Source organism: Glycine max, chromosome 5, assembly GCF_000004515.6.
Source record: "Glycine max cultivar Williams 82 chromosome 5, Glycine_max_v4.0, whole genome shotgun sequence".
NCBI classification, from domain to species: domain Eukaryota; kingdom Viridiplantae; phylum Streptophyta; class Magnoliopsida; order Fabales; family Fabaceae; genus Glycine; species Glycine max.
The window spans coordinates 664,496-692,475 of NC_038241.2; the positions used below are offsets into that span (position 1 = coordinate 664,496).

The following is a 27,980-nucleotide window of genomic DNA, read 5'->3' on the forward strand; positions in this document are numbered from 1 at the left end:
TAAAGACAATACCACACAATCTCAAGGAATAAAATGGTCGTTTACTCTTTCCTTTTATCGTATCTAACATAAAACCCAAGAGAGGTTAATAAATCAAAGGGTAAAAATTGAATGGAAGAATTATATAGCATTCTTTTTAGGCATTAGTTACAGTCTTACAGAGCATTCATTTTATTCTTAGGTATTGCAGCATTGCACCTTATTACTTGTATGTGTGAAGCTTTTGCATTTGTTTTTAGACACAACTGTGTTACCTGATCATATTGGTATAGATGGTTCTACGCTGCATCTTTGTAGTACTATTTTCTTTCTGCACGTACATGCCAATGAATAATGTATCATAAACTAACAATTAATTAGAATTGAATGGCTTTGGCTCAGTTTTCTGCCAAAGTTAAAAATGTTACACCATCTTGCTTTTGTTGGTGGCTGGGGTTCATAATATGACACTACTTTCCTTTTATCACCATCTTGCTTTTGGTACATTCTTCAGTATGTCTTAAAACATATGATTAATTAACTATGATTGTTAACTGAAATTTGTTTGATCTCTCACATGTTTTAATCAAAATTAAACATGCAGCTCTATAATTAAACAACTCAAGTCGGTTTCTACCAATGTACCAATATAGTATTATACGGAGAAAACAATTAGAAGAAGGGCTTGAAATAGGGTTATCTGATGACGAGTTACCTTACCAAGTCCAGAGGGAAAAGTACTACATCTCAGAGAGATATTGAAGGAAGGAGAGTTGTGAAATGTAAATGCTTCTAAACATACACATTCTTACAACTTGAAATTGTATTTGCTTTCTTGCTGAGTTGGAAAGTGGCATTGAAGTGGTGAGCATTGCAAATAGCTTTTATTTTTTAATTTTTAGTTGAAAATGTTCTGGTTAGGACACACGTGAATAAACTGTTGTATAAAAAATTTCCCACCTGGTCTCCATTAAAAATGGATATTTGGATTGTGAATGAGACTTGGAGTCGCACTTCAATTCTCCTGCATCCAAGCTCAAGGATTAGGAATAGGAAATCATAGTTTCACCGATTATATTCTGATGATTTAAAAATAACGAAATCCATTACTTTTTATCATAATTAATCTTTTGATAAAGGTTATCGACACTAATTTCTTCAATTAAATATTTTTTATAACTTAATTAATTAATTAAAATATTATTAGTGATACATGCTTGGAATATAGACATCAGACACGTATGTCTCTGTCCTCTTTCAGTCTTTCTCTAAAAATTGTTGTCTGGTCTGAATTATTTAAAACATTTTTTTTACAGAACCACTATTTGAAACATAGAACAAAAAAGTACATGACAAATTAGTAAACTATATTATTTTTACACTCAGTTTTATAACTCTCATATTTCTTTTTTATGTTTCGATCTCTCGGCATCACACTCCTCATCTTTTTTTGGATGAAGAATGGGCTTAAGCCCAAATTACAACTGCATCAAACGAGGGGTTGAAATCCAAGAACAATCAGCCGAAAGCATTAGCACACCTGTTTCCAATTTCCTTCTTTGGATGTGAATTGCCCTCATCACTTCTCTTATTTCTTTTTTAGTTGTAAAAAAAATAAGATCTTTACACTACCAACATATTGAATTAAACTCGTTAAAATAATATTATGGTTCGTGCACACATGACAATATTCGGAATAAATTTTTTCCTTGTTATTTCCTTCTTTCATCTTTGTCATTAATAGATTTTATCTAAATTATCGATGATAAAAATGATATAATAATAATAATAATAATAATATATAATATACAATATAGGTTCAATTTCTTCTCTTCAACGAGATTTATACAAAACAAATCATTCTCTCCCTTTTTAAATATAATAGTCATATAAATTTTTAATATTTGAGTCTGATTCTTATGGATAAAAAAATATAATAATCATGAATAATGTGAATTGAATTAATATATCAATTTATCATTTTTATACTTATAAGTTATTATTTTAGTACATGCATGTATAAAGTCTACTACAAGTGCACAGGTCAACACAGTAGCTTGTTTATAAAATTAGTGGAGGCATGATTTGGGCGTAGCAGTCACCTGTTGTATAAAGCTTTGGCGTAATTCTTGTACCAGAAAGGCCCATGAATTTGTTTATGGAAGAAGCACGTGTGTGTGTGGATCTTGAATTACCATTAATTACGTCTTGTCGGTTTGTTAGATTAGATAAAGGCACTATATATGCTCTACGTAGCTGCATATGACAAAAAGGAATGATATCTTGTAAGAGAATGGAATTAGAAAAAAAAAATACATAAATTGATAATATAAAATAGTTTTATATCATTATTTAATTATAATTTATTATATATAATTATTTTAAAAATTATATTACTAATGACTTATTATTAAATAATAATATAAAATTATTTTATATTCATCATCGTTAAAAAAAAATATATGATTGTGTAAATGGCTGTAATACCCTTCCATTATTATCAGGCTCAAGTAGGAGAGAGAGAATAAAATTAATTAAATAAAAGTGGAATATCCCTGTCAGTGATGATGTTTCTTAGTTCTAACAATACCACACAAAACACACTTGCAAGAGTGGGTTAGTAGGACTTCAAACAAGAGGGAGGGAAGGAAGGCTGCATGAAAAGTTGTGTGTCATCATGCAGCCATCATATCATATTATAAAGGAAAGAAAATCATGGGATGACCAATGTAAATAATCATTTGTACCTATCCACACAACCCACTAATTTCATATGGTGAGCAAATTAAGTTGGAGCCTGCTCATTGGAAACTTATTATCTAACTTCACTAATTAAATAGGATTGTTTAAGAAATGGCACGTTTGAGGCCATCTAAAAACTTTAAAAATCAACAGATTGACCCATTTATATTAACGTATACAAATAATATATAACTACTTTAAATTATATTAAATTTTTACTGTAGTATCTTGAAATTATATATTTATTATTTTATCTAAAAGTTTAATTAGACTCAATTACATACACTTAAGTGGGGGTCTATTAGGCTACTTAGAAATCTATTTATATATAATTCTATTTAATATATCCTACGATATATATAAAATGGATTTTGAAGTGAGGTCATTCATTCTTCTAAAAAGGTTAATCTGTAATCAAGTAAACCGGCCTGACTTTGGCTTTGATTTAAGCACTAATGGTCTGAAATAAAAAAGAAGTGTTCTACTTTTAAGAATTTGGGAGTTGAATTTGCAACGTGATTATCATTGTTCATTGTTTAGTGATCATTAGTACTAATTAGTAAGGGAATGGCTGCATGCATGTGTGGAGAGTGTCCATCATTGATTATAAATATTATTCTTGTATATTTTTTATTAGGGTTAAATTGCTGTATGATTAAGTGTTTTCTAGAAGAATATCTAATTTAGACCCCATAAAAGATTTCTTTTTTAAAAAAAATGTAACTTTTTAGTTGCCAAATTAATAACAAGAATGTAGCAATAAGAATTACTATTTGCCTAAACATTCATTCATGATAAGGATATGCAGAATCTTTTGAATGGGGAAAACAAAAAATAAAACAAGGCGGAATGGCAGAACTGGGTGAACCCTAAATGTGCTGAGCCCAATATCAGTTCAAATAATAATAATAATAATAATAAGTTTTTCATTAGAAATAGGATAAAAGTTGAACATGCTTTTAAATAACAACAATAATTATTATTATTATTATTATTATTATTTAAAAGGATGTCCAACTCTTATCCTACTTCTAATGGAAAACAGTAGTAGTAGTGCTTCCTTGGTATTTTTTTTATATATATTCAGAGTGTTTCCTAATTGGTATGAATTTAAAGAATAAATAACGCCCAAATTATATATCCTTTGAAATTTTCGTCCTAGCTAATACAAAAATGTATATTCAAGCTCAATCTAGTTTACACTTAATTAATTGCGGTGACTTTTACTTAATCCTATAGAAAGTTCGATATTGTAGTTCCAAGCCTTAAACATTAATGTGAAGGCCGATAGCTATATAGGTCCGTAATTCTTTTTTTCTTTTTTTAAACTTATAGCAATGGTTAGGTGGGTACTTATCTTGTCTACAATAATATTATGCCATTGTGTCAAATCATAAAGTTAATTAAAAAATAACCTCTTGTGAAATCTTGTAAAGTTCTTTATCACACATCTAACTCTAAAAATTTTGTGCTTGAAAATGTAATATTTTAATAAATTGTTTCTGACGACTTTCAAGAACACCAGGTCTTGTGCTTAATTAATAGTAACAGTATTTCAAAGATATGCAAGGAAATCAAGCTTTACCAAACCTGAAAATGGCATAATATATTCAATTATCTGGTTTCTTCCCAAGTGAGGTTTTGATTTTTGAGCTTAATCTCTAGTATATAAGGAAATGCCAACATGTGCTTAATAAACTAATATTACTCACCCTTTCTCATTCATCAAGATATAAAAAGATATACATACATTTTTGGATTAGATATTTCTTCTAGAAAAAGTCCACCATATGGGCACATTCAATCTAGAATTAATCAACGAGGACTTAAAATCAAACACTTTCAAACTCAAGCTTTCAGAAAAATGGTGGTATGTGGAAACTTCATTTGTCATCATTGCATGCTACCCAACTGTTTGGACTTACTTTCCCACTTACCCAATATTCTTGGGTTAGGAGAATTTGGGGCGCGAGAACATTGAAGAATCTCTACGTAAAATATTAATTAATTACGATAAAAGATTACGAAACTCGTGTTCGTGAATCATGGGATGTGAAACACAAAAACAGCAAACGAGAATTGGAATACATAGGTAAATTGATTAGCTCCTATTTATGAGATTTATCAAGAGGAAAAGACTCTTCATTAATTTTCACACATAAATTTACAACTATTTTAATAGTAACGAATTATATAAACACACCCCACCAAAGCTTGTATCAACCGATGCAGATTGCTGCAACTTAGTTTAACTAATAATCTCATATTTAAGTCTTTTACATGTAATAGTGTTAAATGCTTTTTTTTTTAAAATAGTGTTAAATATTTAAAGTAAGGGTTTGTTATCCAATAGGATTGTTTTCTAAAAAATCTCTGATTTGTACCCATAACTTTTGAAACTAGACTAGGGGTTTGATCGATCGAACTGAAAATCGTGACTGGTCCATTAATTTTCAATTTTTTTATATCTTGATCTTTTATATTTTATTAAACTTGTTATTGTTAATGGTATTATTGTATTTTATTAAAATTTAAACCTAAATATTATGAGATGCGTACTCATTTTTTCCTGTCAATGAATACTTTATTGGCCTATTAACAATATAAGGATATTTGTCGGTGAAAAAATTTGTTACTTAAAATAAAAATAGTGTCATTAAGAATTTTATTGATATTTTTGTAATGAAATTAAATTTATGATATTATTATTTAAATTTAACTAATTTAACTATCTTTGTAAAATTAATTATTTAAATAACTTGAGGTTGTTTTATTTTTATTTGTCAACTCTCCTCCTTTTATTTATTTTTTCTTTTAAGGATTCAAGCTATATATTTTTTGTTTTTTAAGGGTCAACAAAAGTAGAAAAAAAAAGGCCAACAGAAAGAGAAAGTATATACATGAATAACAATATCTCTTTCATCAGTAGAGTTTAATAGTGATACACAGTGAAATATTCAATAATAAATTATTATTAATATAATTTTTAAGATAATTTTTACAATATAAGGATCTCTTTATTTAAGTCTTTATATATTAAAAAATATTTTAATTAAAAATAGAATTTAATGCTTATATATGTGATTAAATGACATGTGATTAAATGATTAAATGACAGTGCATAATTATTTTTTCTCTTCAAAATATATGTTTAATTTTGTTTACAATAATCATGTTTTTTAAAGAACCTACAAAGATTGTTTTAATCTTTCTTCTCAAATATTAGAAATAATAAATTTACAAAAATTCTTAAAACCCTGTAAAAAAAATTATAATATTTATATCACTAATCACTCTTTTCCTTTTAATTTGAAGAAAGAAACAAAATCTCTTTTATTTTTTTCCTTTTGACTTATAAAAAAGGATAACGAACCTTAAACTTTAACGTACAAAGACTCCCACTATATATCAGTCAAAAAGGAGGTTCTTGTAGGCTGAGAAGTGAAGTAACCTTTTTCTAGAAGTGAAATGGCTTGCTAACTTTTTAGGTTATATTTAACAAAACTAACTAATAAATTAGTTTAAAGTTTAGAGGTTAGTATATTGTTTGTAAATTAACTTGAAATTCGTATGTTATTAGTTTTTTTTATCAATTATATTTCATTAGTTGAAAGCTTATAAATTAATTTATTAAATTAGAAGTGTTTGATAAAATTAGTTATTAAGATAGTTAATAAATATGAAACAAAATATGTATATAACTTTTTAGTAAATCTTATTTTTTAAAAACAAAAATATATTATTAAATAATTATAATTTTACTTTTTTATGAATTTTAATTCATTACTAACTTTTTGAATATATTTAAAAAATAATAAAGAAACATATTAAAATAGTGAAGATAAAAATAAAAGAAAAAAGTTACAGTATAAGCTAACCAAATTAAGTAGCTTATAGTTTCTTAGTCATGGGATAGTAAGATAAGTTTATTGATTAAATATCTTAATTTGATTAAATAAATTTATAAGTTGGTTAAATAAATTAAATTTTAATTTTAGTTTCATTATAATTTAGTTAAATAAGTTATAAATTATTTATTTTTATATGGTAAATACAATCCCAAGGGGTCAAGTTTGGCGTATTCAATTATCAATCTAATTATTTCAAATGCGGAAAAATTTATTCGTTCCCCCGAAAGCAAAAGGAGTGGAAAAACTTGGACAATTTATTGTTTTATGCATTTGATAGCCAAAATTGTACATTATGGCATATGTGGATTGATGGGCTCGGGTGGATGCATGCATGTCTAGGATGCTGACTATAATTGTTTGATAAAATAAAATGATGGCACGTCTTAGTTAATAGAAAGAAATTAACCATGCCACGTCTAACTAATCAAACTTGATCACACTATTCTAATTATATCAATATATATATACATGAAAATCATTATTGCCTTCTATAATTATTCTTATTAATTTATTATTATTTCCTTTTTATAATTAGATAGTTTTTAATATACTCTTAATTAATTATTCTTAAATATTTTCTATTGGGTTATTTGAATGTTGTTTTTTAGTACATCAATTCAAATGAAACGGCAATCCAAAACATTATAGTAAGTTATTTTCTACCTTCAGAAACAATCGTTGCTTTGTTGTATTGAATCTCTTTGTCATTTGAGATGAGAGGCATCAATGTATTGCTTCAAGAATCTTTGCTTATATTCTTCCTGTTGTTTAATTAACAATCTTTCTGCTAGTGTCATCTTTATGCCACAATGGTACGTAGTAGCATTTGAAATTCTTCTTTCTTCAAGATTTTGATATACCATTATTTGATCCCTAATTAATGTAACCACACTCTATATATTGATCTACGTCTATATAGAATCTTCTTCAAGAATAGTTCGACAACATCAAAGGATAGGGATTTGGCAATATTATTATTTGTTATATTGGGGATGAGTTTATCATACCAATTTATTAAACTCAAGCTTCGCTCATTCATTTTTTTCTATTTTAAAATCTTATTTTGCAAGTTTAGCAAAAAATAAAACATTTAAATTGTTCATATGATGTAAATTTAATATTTTTTTATCACTATGATATTACTTCAAAATATCTGTTAATTTTTCATTGTTGAACATTAATCATTGTCAAAAAAATTGATTGTTTATTTTTAATGAAATCTCATCTTTCAATATTTTTTTCATTCATAATTCATAAAATTTGAATTTGAAACTTTAGTTAAAACATTGACCGCCTTCAATGTCAATTAACAATTCTCCTATCTCAAAATTTTCTTTATCTTTAGTTTCCACGAGACATTAATCTAATTGAACTTCCCAACCTCATATCTTGTTGCCTTGGTTTTATCAACTTTTTTTTGCCCAATTTTACTGGAATAGTCACGACGTGAATAATGGCCAATGAATTGTGTGCTTCGGTATCACTATCAGGTGCCTGGTACCGGAGTTATTGAAATAATATTACATAACTAAAATAGAATTGAAAAACTACCTTAAATGAAAAATTATTACAACAACTTCTCTTTAAATATAAGGATAGAAAAATAACACTTTCTCTTAAAAAAAAGTAGGAGAATAATTACACCAAGAGAATCTCCCTCGGAAACTATAGTTTCTTTCTAAATAAATTTCTCTCAAAATTAGGATACAAAAAGTTGATAAAGAAGTTCACATCTATATGCAAAATTCCAACACTTAAACTTCTGATGCTGCCGCCAATATTTTAGGAGGTTTTCTCTCCTTTCTTCAATTTTTGTGATACCGTCAATTTTTTTTAGTTATTTATTTATTTATTTTAACCTTGTTCATACCTCAAAAATGACTTTAAGTGTTGTTCACACTTTGGTGGTTTTATGATAAACTTGTCATGAGATAGAGATGCACCACAATTTTTTTTCATAACATTAATATATATATATATATATATATATATATATATATATATATATATATATATATATTATAAATTATTAGAATTGGTTAAATTTTTAATATTTGAATAATAACATATACTATTCTTGACTATTTTTTCTTGTAAATATTTTCAAAAAAAAATTTGTTATGCATACATTTAAAATAATATTAAATATATTTTATTTTAATCTTTATTCTTTCTAAGTTAATTATATGTATATATGTTTTATAATTTAAGTACATTCTTTTAATTTATATACTTTAAAATTTACTTAAACTTAATAATATTCCAACAATCAATACTCCCCCACAAAAACTAAGTAATGAAAAAAGAACATTTTGCGGGAAAATTTGTGGACACTCTCAAGTCTAAAAACACAATCACAAATCTTTAACCTAATCAGAAATGTAATCCATCACATTTCTTGCTAAAAGAAACTCACAACCACAACCAGAAATATACAACCAAATCAATCAATCACATTTTCTTACTAAAAAAGAGACCATGGGAAGCGCTTTTTTGATTGTTTGTTTTAATCACCCCAAGTATTTATTGGAAGATCCCTCATCAACCAACCCCTTAAAGTTTATACTTTGCCTTTAAAAAATCAAATCTAGAAACAATATAGGGAGCCATCCACATTTTGCCGTTTTCATGTGTCATACCTAATTTATATCGCACCGCTCTTGATCAAGACTTCCAATAGCCCCCCAAAACGCATACTCATTTATTTCACACAACCTCACCTGTCTCTCTATTCTGAATATATATATAGCCACTCTCCCTAAGCCAACACTAAATTATAAAACGTAGTTTTCATAATTATGTTTTTCCAGTGGAAGACACTTTGCACCAAATCGGAGAAAGCGTGAAAAATATTAGCAGTGAGACAAACTAAAGGTTGGTTGCTGTGTGAAAACAAAGATAATCGCGTTTATATGTGTGTGTGTGTATATATTACCTTCCTCGTTACGTTACTAAATCAAAATTGAAATTTTCAACGAATAACATAAAAAAATGAACACTAATTGGTGAATTCATCACTCATCCTAATATTCTAAGTTTCATAAAAAGAAATAAAAATCCCTAATTATAAAAAGTAAGATGATTAAAACTATCGTTTTTAAAATATAGGGATTGAGATTAATTTTGATAAAAAAAATAGAGACCCAAAAGACATAGTATTTTGCTTTATATTATATAATCCTTTTTTCCACTTTTTTTTATAATAATTTTTGTATACGCACAGCTTAAACATGAGTTTAAATTTTCAAGTATTATTAGTATTAAAAAATTTATCCCATCAAACAATTACAAATAATTCTAAACATGACTTTTAAAACACTTGTGACAAAAATCAACAATTTTATTATATATAACAATATATGATTGGATAAGAAAGTTAAAAAAAATATTATTACACTCAAGTTGAATTCTAAATCAATATCTAAAAATGAAACAAGAAATTTTTTTGTTATCCTACCAGCCAGACATTCTCCTTATTCTTTTGTACAAATATATAAATACAAACTTAAAAGACAGTTGTTTGGCGACAAAATAAAACAAAAAAACTAAAAAAAAAAGGGTTTACTTTGGCAATATGCAACATGCATGAGGTGATATGTGTAAAGTGTAAAAATGTTCCATATGGTCATAGGTCAAGAGAGGTGTGAACCAGGGCAACAAAGCCAGATCATCATAGAATCCAGATCATAATGAATTAATCACTAATAAATTAACTATTACTACTTCTAAGAATAACAAATATAAACGTATAACAAAACAAAAACAAAGCATCATCATCCATTACTATTATTATAATAATGAATGAATTAATTAATTAATTATTATATTATCATGCTAATGCTTGAGACACACGGTGGCAGTGGCAGTGGCTGCTCGCTCTTTGTTTCCATCTTCTTCTCTATATAAATACCACCAAACCTGTTTCTTACTTCTTAGAACAGAAACAGAACAAAACAATAAAATTAAATTTAAAAAAAAAATAGAAAGAAAATGCAGAGAGAAGAAGAGAGTGTGATGGAGTCGTTGGTGTGTCCAAGCTTCAGCGCCTATTCCTCCAACACGCTCGACGACATCGCGGATCAGGTAACTCGAAACGACGACGTGCGTTTCGAAGAAAACGACACCGACTTCGAGTTCGTCGCGTTTCGCGAGGTCGCCGACGGAGTTTTCGTCGACGACAACGCGACTCCGGCGTTCCCGATCTTCGACCGCGACCTCGCCACTGCCACGGCGGAGGACGGAGGAGAAGTAAAACGGCGAGTTTCCGGCGAGGAGGACGACGTGGTGGCGATTCAGATCACGCTCGGGAAGCTGCTGATGGACGATTCTTCGCCGTCGTGCTCGTCGTCAGAGGTGGAGGACGAGCTGGAGAATGTTCCGCCAGGGACGTACTGCGTGTGGACGCCGAGGAAGGCGCCGCCGGCGCCTGCGTCTCCGTGCCGGAAGAGCAAATCGACGGGATCGTCGTTGTCGAAGCGGTGGAAGCTTCTGGATTTGCTGCGGCGAAGCAACAGCGAGGGGAAGGAGTCGGTGGTGTTCCTGACGCCGTCGTCAGTGAATTCGGCGAAGAAGGGAACGAAATCGGAGACCGGAAAAAAATCTCTGGCGAGTAGCGGCGGCGGCGAGAAGAGAATTGCGGCGGTTCCGGCGGTGTCGGCGCACGAAGCGCTTTATGTTCGGAACAGAGAAATGAGGAGAGAGGTTAAACGACGGTCATATTTGCCGTATCGACAGGATTTGGTTGGTTTCTGTGTTAATCTCAACCCCATGGGCAAGGCATTCCCTCTTCACTTTTGACAATTTTTTTTTAATGATAATTCTACGAACAACAAAATTATGAGCTCAAAAAACTAGGTTTTATATTTTCTTTTTCTTTTACTTTTATTGCATAGTGCTTATTTGGATATCCATTACAAATGTTGGTGGTAAAATGAAATTTATGAAAACATTATCATTCTTTCTTTTGCGTTCAATTTGGGGGGGTCATTAGATTTGGTTTCAAAATTCTGTGTATAGTAAGTTGAACTGAAAATGAAAGATACTATGGTGACTATATTTGTTATGATAGTCTCATAGGCAAAAGTAACTGAACGATGTGGAGATTCAGTTGCAAAGCTAGGAAAACGATGAAACTGAAGGTTTGTGTTTTTTATTTTTATTTTGGAGGGTTTGTTTGGTTTACAGTTAACGTGTCACCATGTAAATAATAGTGACAAGTCCTTTTACAGAGTATACTTTCATGGTTAAGTTTTGGATTTGAATACTGTTTTTAGTCTTGTATTTTGTTTTGATATTGTCTTTCAGTTTACTTTTTATGTATTATATATGAGTAAAATGATTTTCATTATTGTTTATTCTATCAAAATTGTTCATCAGAGTTATTGTTGACCATTGGTGTTTAATTAAGCCTAATGTGTATGTTCAAAATACTTACTGTATGTATACATGTTCAGTTTCTCATTCAATGTCACGTGACACGTGTGTTTTGAAGCAATATGTAGTGGCCTTAGCCTATGCGCATTGGACGTGGTCACGTGGAAATTCATATGAGTGCGACAAGTTATCAAAGCCAGAACCGAACACATTATGTATTCAAAAGAAGAAATTAAATAGCTGGTTCAAATGGTATTGAATTTAATTTTCTTAAATGGGATTTTTTTTATAAATAAAAAAAATTATAATCGAAAAAAAAAATCTGATTTTGTCAGATTTTTTGCTATAAGAAAAGGTTAAATAAATTTTGTTGATAAAGATTAGTTATCCACCAAAATTCGTAACATTCTAACAAATATATATATATATATATATATATATATATACTGCATAGGAAATAGATACATGATTTGGTAACATTCCAATTTATTAGTGGATAAAGTGATTTCCAAAATGATTTCCTTTACTTCTAAATTTCAAACAATTTGATTGGAATTTAGTATATATTGAAGATTTAAAGTCTTTTCCTTAATTTGCTACCCATTCCAAAGTGTGTAAATTTCAAAAGTGACTTCATTTATACTATTACTTAATAAAAACAAGACTTGTTTGAAAAGATGATTTATTGATTAATCGATTAAATTATTCTAAATATAACATCTAAAATAATTATTAAAAATTGATAATTTATGATGAATGATAATTTAAAAATAGTATGATAAATTTATCATACATGAATATCTATGATGCGATATTTTTTTTTGGGTATAAATATGACATAATTTATGAGACTCTTTTTTATAATTAATTCTGAATGTAAAACTTAAAAAAATTTCACTAACTCATAAAATTGTTTTTAAAAATGAAAAGAATTTGTATTTTCTTCCAAACTCCATTCCACTCATAGTAATAATTTCTTACTTTAGAAAGTATGTCTTAAAAAGTGTGTTTTGACATTTACATTCTATTACGAGCTATACCCAATTGGGTCATGAGTCATTGACCGGTTGGTTGAAAGGAAGAAGGGAAGACTAGAAGGTAAAATTGCTATAAAGAAATTTATTGCCGAAATGAAAAAAAAAAAACGTAATATAGTTTTTTGACACATTTTTTGCTGAAGTTTAAAGACAACCTTCGCTGCTAGAGTGAGTAAGGTCATTTTTTTTATTGATGGTGATTATCTATCACAATTCCATTTACCCAAAATATAACCCAAAGCTATCATAGTGGTTAGCAATATAAATTGCACTTTGGCACATAACTAGATAAGGGAGAGTAGAATTCGCTTTCCCAAAGCTTTAAAACTATGGCTTCTATTTGGGCATGTCCTGATGAAGATGTGAAGATTGAAAGTACCAAAAAAGGAGTTGGATTTAGCCGAAGGAATTAATCTCTCATGATGAATTAATGGTCGGATTTTTATTGGGAGAAATATTTATATTTAGTGTTCATTTTAAATAGGATTGCCTCTAAAAAAGAAGATATGTAGGAGAAAAAAAATGAAAGTGAGGCGTTTGAGGACTTTTCAACAAGCATAACATTAAAGACCTTGATGCAATGATGATAATGTTGACGAGGAACATAAACCATAAATGACTAGGTGATAAGCTAACGTCAAATGCGGATAAATAGCCTTCTGTGGTACCTTCTTAGGAGGTGATGTTGCTTTAATCCTTTATTATGAGGGTCTCAGTTTATCTTCTAATACAGGCATTGGTCGCCAAAGAAAAAAGTTGCACCGCATAATATAAAGTGTGTACTTTGTAAAGGTTCTTTAATTTTTTGCATAGAAATTGGTTTGGACTTTCGATAAAATTCTAAAGCACTTGAAACGTAATGTTGTTTCTCGCTTTCTATAAATTGAAATAATGATATTGAATAAAAGTATTTTTAGTAAATGTTTTTAGAAGCTATAAGAATCACAAGACATATCACAGAAAAGAAATTGCATGTGTTAAGTAAATTAAACAAAGTAAGGATTCTCCACAAATCATTCATGCTAAAATTGATTATTATTGTTACACATACAATTCGAATTATGTTAGTATAATTCTAGAAAGATTTTTCTTGAAGCATGTTAGTATAGTTTTGAAAAGGTTAGTGTTTTGCGGATTCACCATTTCAAAACGGGGTCATGATTTACATCTTTATGTTGGAATTTTTTATTCCAATAATTAATATGGGTTAATATTATAAGATAATTATATTAATTATTTATTATTAGTTAGTTTTATTTTATGTGATTAAATTAAGTGAGCTCGTTAATATGAAATTCAATGACCCATTAAGGGTTAATGTTCTCATAAGGGTTAATGTATGTATTGACCCATTAAGGGATAATGAAAATCCTATTAGGTTAACACGTTAGGATATGGTCCTCAATATATCGAACCGTCATATATAATTTCTTTTTTTTTTTTTCATCTCAAGAGTTATAAAGGTCCTATTGAGAAATAAAAAGGTTCTGATTGAGGAAGAACCATAAAATCACTTGTTACACTATTAGGCGGTTATTCATTGTCTCTACAATATTCCGTAACAGATACTAAGAAGAATGCATAGATTATAAATCACACACAGATTTAGATTTCACTGCATTTATTTGATCAATCATTATGAATTCAGGTATTCCAAAAACTTTTATTGATAATCTAACGTAATGTGTTTCTAGTGATTATTGGTATTTTATAAGGATCTCCTACAATTCCAACACTCCCTTGTCATCTTTTTCTCCATCTTCATCTTCTTCCTTGCATTAGAGTTATGTACAGTGGTGTTTGCATGAAGTGATTATGTTGAGTGGTTGGGTGGAGGTGAGGCACGGTGGTGTTGGATGGAGGGATAGTTTTGTCTTTTTGTGGGTTTTTAGAGGTACAGAAAGTAAAAAGGAGTAAGAAGTAAATCCATGTTTTATGTTATGAAAAATGTTTGGAAAAAATATATTTTGACACCGACAAGTGTAGAAACTTGAGAGAGATAAGACAAGAGGAAATATAAATGATTGATAAGATTGATGATATGATGTAACAAGAGAAAAGATAAAAGAAATACAAGTTGTTGGTAGAATGTTTAAAAATTTTGGATGTTGGAAATATCACCACTCAAATGTTTGGGCCAATAGCTCAATACATAGAAACTACTCTTTACATCTCCTTTTTCTTCCTACAACTCCATAAATACTTAAATGGACTAAAATACCCCTCGACCCTACTCCTCTTCCCTTCCAATTCATGTGTCACCCAACCCTTTCCCCTAATCGTTCTCTTCTTCCAAATTTCACCCATGTTCAATGTTCTCCTTTTCAATTCCAATATTTGTGCCTCCTAAGCATTCTTTGTCCTTTTCTTCTTCCAACTTCACCCCTCTTTTGTGTTCTCCTTTTCCCTTCTAATATTTGTGCCTCCCAAACGCCTCGAGGATAACCACTGCAAGGACAAGGAGAACCACCACAAGGACAACCATCAAGTTCCATAATGCATATTGTATTTTGGATTACTCAATACAAAACTATGCTACAACATTTTTTAATCACATATTCTAGAATGATGTTGGTATAATTCTAGATTGAGTAATCCAAAACACAACATGCATTTTGGAACAATAAATCCTGAAAAATACTAACATCATTCCAAAATAGGTGATCTAGGAAAAAATTATTTGGCTTACTATACAATCTGGAAATAAAATGGGAGGAAAAACCAAGATACGGAGGGAGAGGGAGAAAAAGCATGACAAAAAAAATGTAATTGTTGGGAGTATTGAGCTTTAAAAGGAGGGGGAGGGAGAAGAAGTGCAGGACAAGAAGCAAAGTGTGGTGCTTGGGAAGCATAGGAATTGGAAGGGAAGAGGATGTGCTAGGGTTGAGGGTATTTTAGTCAATCTGACTCGTGTAAGAAGTGCAGGAAGCAAAAAGAGGTGCAGGAAGTAATTCCCTTAATACATTACTACAAGGCCCAAAAACCTATACATAGGGCCTAATATATATGTATACCCCACGATCATCAGAATCTAGTCACATTGACATTAACTAACACGTGCAATCTCCAATTACAAACGATTACATATCACAGGATGATGCCATATATACTCCATTCATTGTCATATGAAATACGAAAATGATGTATACGAGATGTGAAAAGAACGTCTCTTTCCGTATAATAAGGCGTAGCTATGTATGCATACTCTCTCGCACCTGTACATCACGGTCCTGATTTATGTATTTTTCTATCATAAAATTTATGACGTTTTTCATAGTTTTTGAATTAAGATTTTAAAAGTATATATAGATTGTTTATTTGATGACCCTAATCAAATCAATTAATTCTTAATTGAACTAATTTAGTTTAAAAAAATTTCAAATCTGTTGAAAAGAAAATTAAATCTGAAATAAATTGAACTAATTGGTTTTTTATTATAGTTCAATGGTTTTTTTTTTCTCTCTCTTTCTATAATTGAACTCAACTAACTACGTAAAAAAAGAAAACTCAACTAACTCGTGTTTGTCCCCGATTATGCGTGTTCATGTCAAACTTGAATGATCATTGCAAAGTTTGTTTCATCTTGAGTGGAAAATATTATGTGTACCTAACATCGTGATACTGAAACGAGTTTTCACGTATATTTCAGAAGAGTTAACCTCTGTCAGGAAGTTAGTATTGATCGAGTGCATGTTAATTGCTTCAATATTATGACTAAATAATCGACTTAATTATTTTCTAATATATTATATATCGTATTACCTACTAATAAATGATAGAACTATGAGCTAGTCACATTATAGAAAACTAATTTAATCAGTAGAATAAACATTTATATTATTTAACCGACTAATTATACACATTAGCTTATTAAGGACAATGGATACTACTATTTTAATTAAGATAAGGCTTTATTATTTGTTTTTGCTATTATTTTTTTAGAATTTTTTATATCACACGGTTCATTCTAAATTATATTATTTATACTACTATTTAAACATTGTATTTCAAAATATTTATAATCAATTAGTATAACAATACTTATACACAATGATATTACCACATTAATTACAATAATAAAAAAGAATGATGTATATTTAAGTGTATATCATTTTTATTCTATTTTAAATTTTGTTGTGAATATTTCAAGATATAAGATACAATTAATAGTAGAATGCATACAATGAAAATATAATTGAAGTAATTAATCTTTAAATAAAAATTTATAAGAGTTTAAATTAATTAAACAATTAAAATACGATTACCAAAAAAAATTATCCTTAAAACTAAATTAACATTGATAAAAAATTATTGTATATTGATATGAATATATTGTATGTAAACATGACTATTTCTATCATTTTAGGTCTATCATTTTTTAAGAGTTAATTTTATGTACTAAATATTTATAATTTAATAAGTTAATTTTCAGTATTTTTTCAATTAGTTTTTTTTTTCATTTGTACAACATGGCCTAGTCTTAATGTCCACTCTTGTAACCCGTGGAGGGAGGTACCCGAAACAGGACATGAAAAAATGTTGACATAATTTCATCATAGTGCACATTGAATGTTGACATCAAAATCAAATGGCACGGTCGATCACAATTGTGGTGTGTAATATAACAACAAAGTTGGTCATCACTCATTTCATAAACCAACGCTATTTCAGTATTTCCCTTCCTAGCTACTCTATTCTAACCTTTGCACCGATCTCCTCTAAAAGCAAAACCCTCCTTAATTCAATTTTGTTGACATTAATCTCTCCAAGTTGGCTTGCTTCTTGATCATGATTCATTACATTACAATGACCAAAAAGAATTTCTGTCATGGGGATTGGCCAATGATTCTGGTGCAGCCTTGGGTGAGAATGTATGTTTCTTTCTTTCTCCCTCCCTCTCTCAAATCTCATCAATTTCACATATATTATTATAGGCACATTCACGATTAATATTGGCATAGACAATATTAATTACTTACACACCACCATGCTAAGGTGTTTTTAAATTTGGTAGAAGGGCTTATTTATCATTACTTTAAACACATGCACTACTTAAGGAATCAGTAATAAAATAACATTTTTTAAAAAAATTCATTAGGAATGTATTAAAAATCACAATGACAATGCATTAATAACATTTTCAATGAAACTATTCTTTAGCTAGTGTTTTAAGAAATTTAATTAAATAAGAAAATTTTGTGGAAATTGCATCAGATTAATTAGGATTTATAACATGTGTTGCTTTTGTATTTCGACGTAACTGATTTGTGTTCATCAGAAGTTTTTTAAAATAAATTTTGCGTATATTAATTATTAAATGTGATAAAAGAATACTTGATCTACATTAACATATTCATTCCAAGCAAGCACTTGAATGTTTTGTTGCCCTTTCCAGTATAATGAAAATTATTTAGTAATGCTTGCAGAATATGACAGAAAAATTAATGGATGCATGTGAGTCCATACTATACTATTTAAAGCTTATGTATGTGTATATATAAGCCCAACAGATACAACAGTGGCAGTATTTAGATGCAGAGCCACAAATTCGAAGCTTCAAGGGATAAGGTTTTATCTACTAGGTCCACGCTTGGTTACCAACCGATTTATCTGGTTCGTCACATATGAACCATTGGTTTACCAACGGATAGAAAAGGCTCCAAAGATATATTTAATAATTCCCATATATTTATTCTTGAATCTTCCACTTATAATTAATGGCAAAATTGTGAATTTACCTCAATCATTTTTTTTATCGTTTTGTCAATTTTGGCATTCGATTTTTGAATGCTACACGCATTTATAAATCTTAGACAGTACAATAATACTTGCATAAAAAAATAAAAAAATACAATAAGTTAGAATTATGTCAAATTAATCATATCATAATGAGGTAAATATGATTCAAATTGTCTACTTTTACTCAAGTTCATCCTTAAGAGGCTGTTATAGTGACAAACGAGGCTTTTCTTCGACATTTTATTTTTATTTTTATTTTTATTCTTCCCTCTTATATATGCAGCATTTCTAGTTTCAGTTATGTAATAAAGTAGCTGTAATATAATTGCAATTGGCTGAAAAAATATATATAGTCTTGTGATTACTGATCACCTATAGTAAAATAATGTAAAGAAAAAAAAATCTCCAAAGCTCTGACAAAAAGTTCATATCACTATTTCCTATGCATATCTAAGTTAAAAGTGTAAAAGCTAAATATTTTTTTTACAAATCAAACCACCCCTCAATGCAAAAGGAAGCATATTTCCTTTTACTTTGTGAATTGTTGGGTCACTCTGTGTCAGCCAACCATATTGGATTTGGAGCTTCATGCAGAAGACAAAAGACACGCAAGCCAGAGGAAATATAGAATGATCCAACATTTTACTAAGTGAAAAAGGATTGCATTATAGTATATAGAATTGTGTATGTCATAAATGGAATGCATATTCCTCCACACTTATAGCAAAAGCACTGAATAGAAACATAGAGTTACTGCAATAAGTGCAATGAAGCATGCAATGTTTTGTCCCTTTCAGCTGGGGTATAAACAGTTACATTTTTCACCTACGTGGCAACTAGGCATTGCGTGCATGTCAAGACACAAATTGAAAGGAGACACGTACATGTACCCTACAGCAATAAACCTCTCAACTAAGTTTACTTCCCTTGGAATACCCACTACCACAATTTCTCTCTCTCTCTTTTAATTATCCGAATGTTCTCATAAGAATTAACGTGAATCTCATAGATAATATCTACAAAACAATGTTATGGTCCATATGTAACAATGTGCTAAGCACCCCAAAAGTCAAGAAAACAAATTTAATTAGTGCCCCTAAAAAAATTATGGCCATTTTTTGTGTTGTACATGGTTTGTGAAGGTAAATGGCAAAAAGGGTATGTGACAATTGAGGTGGGTGTGGGTGATCCAAAGTGACATAGGGTTATGGTCATTCTCTCGTAGTTAATCTCCTACATTCAAACCTCATCTTCAAGGATAGGAATGAAGCTCTCCTTTGTTTGGCTTTCGTTTTCATTATCTACCAAAGGTCACATAAAATGGGGATAGCCGATTGGACATGCCACACACCCCATTGCTACATAGGGCTATATAGCATAAACATTTGAGTCTTCATTGCACAATGTCAACCTCTTCCATAAACGGGTGGTGCCTCTCTTCCATCTCCCCAGCCAAAACCTCTCTCAGGAAGGCCACATTACGCCCTTCCGTCTTCGCAACCCTTAACACTCCTTCTTCTCCTTCCTCTTCATCTTCCTTCCCCTCTCTCATTCAAGACAGGCCTGTTTTTGCTGCCCCTGCCCCCATCATCACCCCAACTGTGGTATATATACCAAACACTACACTTTGATCATTCATGCATTCAAATTACACATTTGTTGTTGAGTTTAATTTTTATGCATAGCTGGTGTAAACGTTTTTTTACCCTATTAACCGATGAAACATCATTGTCGGTATGAATTTTAGCATATATAGTTATTGTAAAACTAACAAACTTATCATATATAACATTTTGTCCATTGTTAGTACATGCATTATTTACTCTTTGTTGTTTTGTTTTGTGTTTCAAATTTTAAGGGACACAAAATTCTCATAAACTTTGCACTTTTGGATCACAATATGTGTTTGAGTTGTCACCATGACTTAGCTAGTTGATCATGTGCTTAATAATCTAACAAGGTCCACGTATAAGGTTGCTACTTGTGTGTCGGCAGCCAGCACCATACAATTAACAAATTATTTATATTAGGAAGAAAATTCATACCGAAAATAAAAACTATATATATATATATAACGTCAAATAGCGTTGTATGGGGGAGGTGTGTCAGTGCGAGGATTCTAAGGCGATTAAAGAAGGAAATCCAAACTACTATAGAAGAAAAAGTCCATTCAAAATCAGGTTTGCCAACCAAATATAGCAACTAATTAATCCTCGGACAGTGTAAAATCAAATTTCCACTTTTCCGAGGTTTGACACTATTTATTTTCATAATAATTGAATTCTGAATATTATTTTCCTTTAGTCCTTCCCCACTCAACAGAATTTTATCATAGTTACTAACTTATGCTAAAGTTTCATGTTTAATTAGGAGAAATTTATAATTAGAAAATTGCTTTTCGTTTCTCATTTCATTTTCTAGTCACTTGTTACCAGTTTTTTTTATAAAAAAACTGACACGTATTTTTCTTTTCTTTTTGGAGAGAGAGGATATGGCAAAGGAATACGAGAAAGCTATTGAAGAACTTCAGAAATTGTTGAGGTAAGTCTCAAACACTCTCTATTATGGGAAGCATAATATAATAAAATATAATATGATTATAATATGCAATGTTTCACTATATATGTGTAGCTTCCTTGCAAATTGAGTAGCCTTGTGTTGAAATATAGGGAGAAGAGTGAACTCAAAGCGACAGCTGCTGAAAAAGTGGAGCAGATAACAGCTTCTCTAGGGACATCATCATCTGATGGCATCCCATCATCAGAAGCCTCAGACAGGATCAAAGCTGGTTTCATTCACTTCAAGAAGGAGAAATACGAGTTAGTCATCACACTACACCTTATTTTCATTACTTTTCCTATCTTTTAGCTTAAGCCTTCTCATTCTTATTATGGTTATTATTATTGTTCCACAGCAAGAATCCAGCTTTGTATGGTGAACTTGCCAAAGGCCAGAGCCCCAAGGTATTTATTCTTCTGTGATGAATTATGAGTTTAATTTTCAGGCATTGCCATTGTAAAAAAAAATTACACTATCAACCAATTAGAAATCATGATAGTTGTAGTACTCTGTATCCCGACATACATATAATTAAGAAAAACATATAAAATGTGGAATCTAATTAAATCAATTTTATTCAATAAAATCGTAAGTAAATCTACACGAGTAAAAGATTCACATTCACGTTAATCATCAAATTAAAAACTTATTAAGGGTACGAAAACATCTCCAGCTCAAAACAATGTTGTTCAAAACTCTAAAGAATGAACTAAAGACTTAGCATGTGAAGCAAAATGACAAAAACTACATGTTCAGGACTTCATACAATTAATACAGAAACACATGTCTCAATATTACATCCTATTAGAGCATCGTGTTTCAGTATCCTTTAGTATGAGGTTCTCTATAGTCATTCGCCTAATCATCTGCTTCCACGAACACAAAGTTCGAGATTATCATAAGATCCAAACACAAACAACACACGAGAAATGAGTTATCACATTTCTAACTAATAGAGAGAAACGAGACAACATATATACATATATATATATATATATATATATATATATATATATCATATAAATAAAATACAGCTTACTTAAACACAACTCACACCATTCTACCACTTAGCGCATAACATCACATCTGAACACCAGACGTCTCACACATTTTCACATCATTCACGTATTCAAGGATAAAAACATAATATGACTCAACCAATCAATATCTATCAATACACAAGCGTTATGTAACAAATATAATAAGACTCAATATTATATGTAATGTGATACCATGTTAGTGAAAAATCTTGTCGGGCGTCCAAGAATACACGACAAGACAGACCACACACTAGTAAGTCAAATCACTCTTACTAGATAAAATCATAGGAAGACGAGTCAGAATCACGTTGTTTTGTAAGAATGCTCCAACCATGTGGGATCGGCACAGGCTTAAAGGAGCACTCAAATCGGGTGTATTTAACCCCAAGGCCTAGACTCCGAAGAGTTCGTCAGGGTCTCTCCCTCTTGATTCAAGTCCAACCCAGAAAATATTTTAGCACACAGACTCTATCTATGAACTGTACAAAACACATGACTCCTCAATTGTTCTCAAAATAATTTTAACTCATCGTGCCTCAAAGTGATTCAACTCGTCGAATTCTCACTGTGGATCCCATCACAATACTCGTCGCACATTAACTTGTTACCCTTAAAGGGTCTTACAATTGTGTGATTGCACAATCCATAACTCATAACTTAATACATATGATATCTCAAAACACATGTATTTCACAATTCATCATATTTTCAATTTATCACTTACACACAATTTTAGTCACAATTTTATGATCCCAATTTGAATCAGAGCATCAATTGGGCCGCCAAATACAATAATCTCGTAATTATAATCGTAAAGGATGAATTACAATATAGTAAATATCTCAAAATAAATCTCAATTTGTATCTCTAAGGATCCTTACACATGTTCATTCTAATCCCAATTGCGATAAACACATCTCTTACCTCTAAGCGGGCTCACGTGTGTAGTCCTTTAGCGATTCCCTAAGATTCCTCAAACTTTTCCTCTTGTTTCTTTGCTAGGGTTTCTAAGCGTTAGAGAGAAGGAGAAATGATTAAAACCTTTATTTCATTGTTTTCGTGCGAGGGACATTTCTCTTTGCACAAACATTATTTCAAAAATTCCAACAATAGGGATGTGCAAAAAAGAATTCCGAACTTGGTGTTCAATTTCAAGATAATCGAATGGTTAACAAGTTCAAGATCGTAGTTTTACTATGACATGTTTAAGTGTATGCGAGAAAAAAAGAAGATTTTGAGAGAGGGAGAAGGAAAATCAAATTTGAGAAGGAGAAAGAGCGTAAAAACATATGATAAATGTAAACTTTGTATGTCTCTATTTATAATCAGAGTATTCTCAACCTATTATTTACTTTATTTTTTCTTTATTTTATTATTTTATAAAAAAGAATTTTATTTTACTCCCTATCAAATGAATAAATAAAATATTTTTTTATTTTTTAAAAACATATATTTATTTTATTTACCTTAAAACAATTATTTCAATTAATAAAAATATTTATCCTTATTTATTTAATTACAAAAATTTCATTATTTTCCTAAAATTTTATTTATTTTTAAATAAATTTTTTTTAAATTTATTTTACAAAAAATAAGGAGTTATAGTAGGTATGATTTTTAAGATGTTTATTGTTATAGTTAACAAAACTTATCATATATAATAATAATTTGTGATTAAATAACGGTATAAAAAATATTTACATTATGAGCTCGCAGGTACATATTTATTCATGAATTATTTATTTATAAAGTAGCTAGAACATCCCTTTCGGATTTAAAAAGAAAATTTTGTTTTATTAAACTAATTTTGTCTCGTTTGTTTGTTTTTTCAGTTCATGGTGTTTGCTTGCTCAGACTCAAGGGTGTGCCCATCTCATGTGCTAGATTTCCAACCAGGAGAGGCCTTTGTGGTCAGAAATGTTGCCAACATTGTCCCACCATATGACCAGGTATGTTTCCAATACATCAAAAAATCCTTATTGAAATGTCTTAATACAATAATACTCAATTTGGTGCTCAAACTTTCTTTGTTTTACTCGATCTGCTGTGTATCAGTCAAAATACGCTGGAACTGGGGCTGCAGTTGAGTATGCTGTTTTGCATCTTAAGGTATTTTACCAATCATTGGAACATAAATGAACTGCACAAAATTTCAGGCATAGTGTACTTTCTGTTACTAACATGAAAAATTAATAATTGGTGGGAAAATGTCACGAAATTTTAACCAATATCTGATTTTTCCTCAGGTGTCGGAGATTGTGGTCATTGGACACAGTGCTTGTGGTGGTATTAAGGGGCTTCTGTCTTTCCCATATGATGGAACCTACTCTACGTAAGTCATTTTGCTCTACATAAAAATTACACCCCATCAATTATATATATACCCTAGGTCATTAATTATAGTTTGATGCACAAATTTTACCTGCTTTTTGAAATTGGAATCAATTCTCATAAAGCAAATAAATGCAGTTCAAATGCAAATTTTAATTAGTCACACCTAGTGAGTGTTTAGTAAAAACTTGTTTCTTATAAATGATCACTTTTTTTCAAATACTCCCTAAGAAAGTTAGTAAAAATAAGTGATTAATTCTTCAAAATAGACTGAAGCAAATATGCATGCACTAATTATATCCAAAGAGATTAATGGTCATGTATTCAGCCACCAACAACCTAAATTAATTTTGTATTATCATTTAATCATAAATCATATTTGATATAATTTTTAATGTATTTATGGCAAAGGTCAATAAATTTTGGTGGTTGATAATTAAATAACAATGTAAAAATGATTTACACAATGCATGATTTTATGAGATGAAAATTTTATGTACATTTCTCTTTTTGTAGGTATATTTACAAAGGTCTCACATGACTCAATAAGAAATCTTACTTTTTTGTTTGTTTGTTTCATGCAGTGATTTTATTGAGGAGTGGGTCAAAATTGGCTTGCCTGCAAAGGCAAAGGTGAAGACACAGCATGGGGATGCCCCTTTTGCTGAGTTGTGCTCACACTGTGAGAAGGTGCGAGTCATTATTACAAGCCACATGCTAGATAAATATTTTCTAATATTTTTCACAAAACTCAGAGACTTAACTTCAACACATAATATAAGGACACAACTTACATACAGTTTCATAAGTACTTTTGTTACTATTCTGAACTCTCCAATAAAATTGAAATTTTACTTCGGTAATCTGTGTTGACTTTTCATGCAGACCCTTATTATGAGGATTATTGGGATAAAACTCCAATTCTGATTAGAGAACAACACTAAAAACACTTAAGGGGCTGCATCTAAGTTTTGTCCATAGTATAATGTTCTAGTGTGACGATTTAGAAGCATATTAAAGCCATGTAGGTGATGCTTACAAGTTAAATTGGATTGTTTATGTGCAGGAATCTGTGAATGTTTCCCTTGGAAACCTGCTAACTTACCCATTTGTTAGAGATGGCTTGGTGAACAAAACATTGTCACTGAAAGGAGGATACTATGACTTTGTTAAAGGATCTTTTGAGCTCTGGGGCCTTCAGTTTGGCCTTGCATCCTCTTTCTCCGTATGAACATCAACCATTATCAATGACCTCATCTTGGTTCCCTAAGTATTCTCCTATCTAAAATGTACTCTGTAATTAATTGCTCTTGTTATAATGCATGCATGTGCTGAATTTCCTAATAATAAAAGTGGATATGGAGATTTCTCCACATATCACCCTCTATTCCAAATTGAAGTTCAATCCGTTTTGTTCAAGGAACGTGTAATATTTTTATGGTCTTTCACCACTGCATTTTTCTTCTTTGTTAGGTTAAAGATGTGGCCACCATTCTCCATTGGAAGCTATAGGGGCCATGCTTAGAGGTCGTGTGTATCTGCAATGAAGAGGCCTAGCCACCTTCATCACCATATGATATTTATAAAGATATATATGAAACTATGAACTGCGTTTATGCATGTCGGAAAATCTTCTTTTAATAAGAGTTGGAAATCCTCTTGTTATAAAATTTTCATTTTTCAACCTTGATCTTTATATAGTCCGCGACTCCAAGAGAGGTGAGAGAAGTTCATCTTAGTTAATTATATTAGCAACGCTAAATAGTACGGAAATTTTATTTTGGAACAAGCGTTTTTATATATATATAATTGACTCAACTATAAATTAAAAAAGAAAATAAAAATTGGTAGTCAACCGAAATGATAGTGTGAAAATCAACTAGTATGAAATTATTTTAACTTAACTAAAGGTCTTAGTTCGAGTCCTAAGCTAAGTATATAACTGTATTAAATTAATCAGCAGGAGAGTTTACCCTCAATAGTGGTCCCACAAGGTCGAATAAGATTGTCTCCCTGAAGGACTCATGTGTTCTACAAAAAAAAGTTAATAGAAATTATGAGTGAGAACTTTATACAAATTACAAATTAGAGAGCTTTATACAAAGTCTCTGAAACATTTGCAATCATTGCATCAACTCATACACTGTTGCTGCCCACTTTTTATCACGGCCATGTGTCTTTTGTTTATGCTCGATGATTTGTATATTTTATATGGAAGTTTTCACAGTTTTACCATTATGAATTTGACGTCTCATAAACCAAATTTAGAAAGAATTCTCTGCTATTTAGCGCCTGAATATTAAAGACAAGTTTATGAATCATTAAAAATATAAAATAAAATAAAAATTTGGTATAGTGAATATGGATTTTGTTTGAAAGCATTTTGATAATCTGCATTAAAATTTGGAAAATCATAGGAAACAAGAATAACGGAGGTACAATAAGTTCACTGCCTAGATGGCGTATTACAACGACCAATTATGATATATGTTACGTGAAGGATGAATTGATGCATTCATATGAGTATATAACTGGGGTAAAATTATTTAACAGTTCTTCCCCCGGTGGTTTAATTAACTCTACCAGAGTACATCATACAACATACACACCATTTTTTGAAATAGCTGTGGCATTTGATCTCAGATTTGATTATTCAATTGTCAACACCAGAAATTTGATAAGAAGACGGTTAGCTTTGTAGTTTTGAAATTTTGAAATACATAGCAAAATGGCAGAAAATGAATGGTTTGGATAAATTGCCGCCTAAGGTTTCCTATTGTCACATGAATTTCTCCTGATATTTGATTTCCTCCAAGATATAGTTGACTAAGTTGTAGGATATATCCAACACTTGCAACTTACTACACTTTGTCAATGATTTTATAAACTAAGATCAATAGTTGAATTGTCACCTAGGTTGTTCATATACAAAGACATACGTTGAAGATCTTGTAGCTTTCCCTGACTCAGAACGTGTCCAGCGAAACGGTTTTCATTCATGTCAAGCATTGAAAGGTTAGATGCATTTCTAATGGAAGATGGGATTGGACTTAAGATTTGATTGCCAGCAATATAAAAATATTGGAGATTGAGGAGAGTACGTGGAACATGTTGGATGGAAAAGAGCTATTAAACTGATTTTCTATAGCAGCGATAACATATTATAAAGACAAGGAGGAAATATTCCCTCAGTTTGTCGATATGCAATGCTATGAATATCAAGGATGAAAGATTTCCTATTGATGATGGGATTCTTCTAGTTTTTTTTT

General features: G+C 30.3%; 2 protein-coding genes across 4 annotated transcripts; both read left to right on the forward strand.

The window, feature by feature from the left end:
* The first annotated feature begins 10,622 nt into the window (after positions 1–10,622).
* Positions 10,623–11,429, forward strand: LOC102667078 (uncharacterized). Its single transcript, XM_006579695.4, has one exon. It carries the CDS (start codon positions 10,623–10,625, stop codon positions 11,427–11,429), a length of 807 nt encoding a protein of 268 aa, XP_006579758.1.
* An 8,682-nt stretch (positions 11,430–20,111) lies between these two features.
* LOC100500448 (carbonic anhydrase, chloroplastic) lies at positions 20,112–26,395 on the forward strand. 3 transcript variants are annotated; one of them, NM_001354786.1, is made up of 10 exons: positions 20,112–20,385; positions 21,264–21,322; positions 21,451–21,600; positions 21,696–21,744; positions 24,213–24,329; positions 24,436–24,489; positions 24,627–24,712; positions 25,296–25,401; positions 25,778–25,981; positions 26,185–26,395. In NM_001354786.1, the coding sequence occupies exons 1-9, from the start codon at positions 20,185–20,187 to the stop codon at positions 25,940–25,942; spliced, it is 987 nt and encodes a 328-aa protein (NP_001341715.1). In that variant the 5' UTR covers positions 20,112–20,184; the 3' UTR covers positions 25,943–25,981; positions 26,185–26,395. The 3 variants fall into 3 exon arrangements, with proteins under 3 accessions (NP_001341715.1, NP_001341716.1, XP_040871114.1); NM_001354787.1 differs by having other exon boundaries at positions 25,778–25,936; XM_041015180.1 differs by lacking the exon at positions 20,112–20,385 and adding an exon at positions 20,943–20,961 and having other exon boundaries at positions 25,778–25,936; positions 26,185–26,381.
* Positions 26,396–27,980: the final 1,585 nt, after the last annotated feature.

Bases quoted from the DNA above. Each gene is read 5' to 3' on its own strand.
- LOC102667078 (XM_006579695.4), top strand. From the start codon at position 10,623: ATGCAGAGAGAAGAAGAGAGTGTGATGGAGTCGTTGGTGTGTCCAAGC.
- LOC100500448 (NM_001354787.1), top strand. From the start codon at position 20,185: ATGTCAACCTCTTCCATAAACGGGTGGTGCCTCTCTTCCATCTCCCCA. The intron at 21,601-21,695 runs GTTAGTCATCAC...ATTGTTCCACAG, and splicing joins TTCAAGAAGGAGAAATACGA to CAAGAATCCAGCTTTGTATG. The intron at 24,330-24,435 runs GTATGTTTCCAA...GCTGTGTATCAG, and splicing joins TTGTCCCACCATATGACCAG to TCAAAATACGCTGGAACTGG.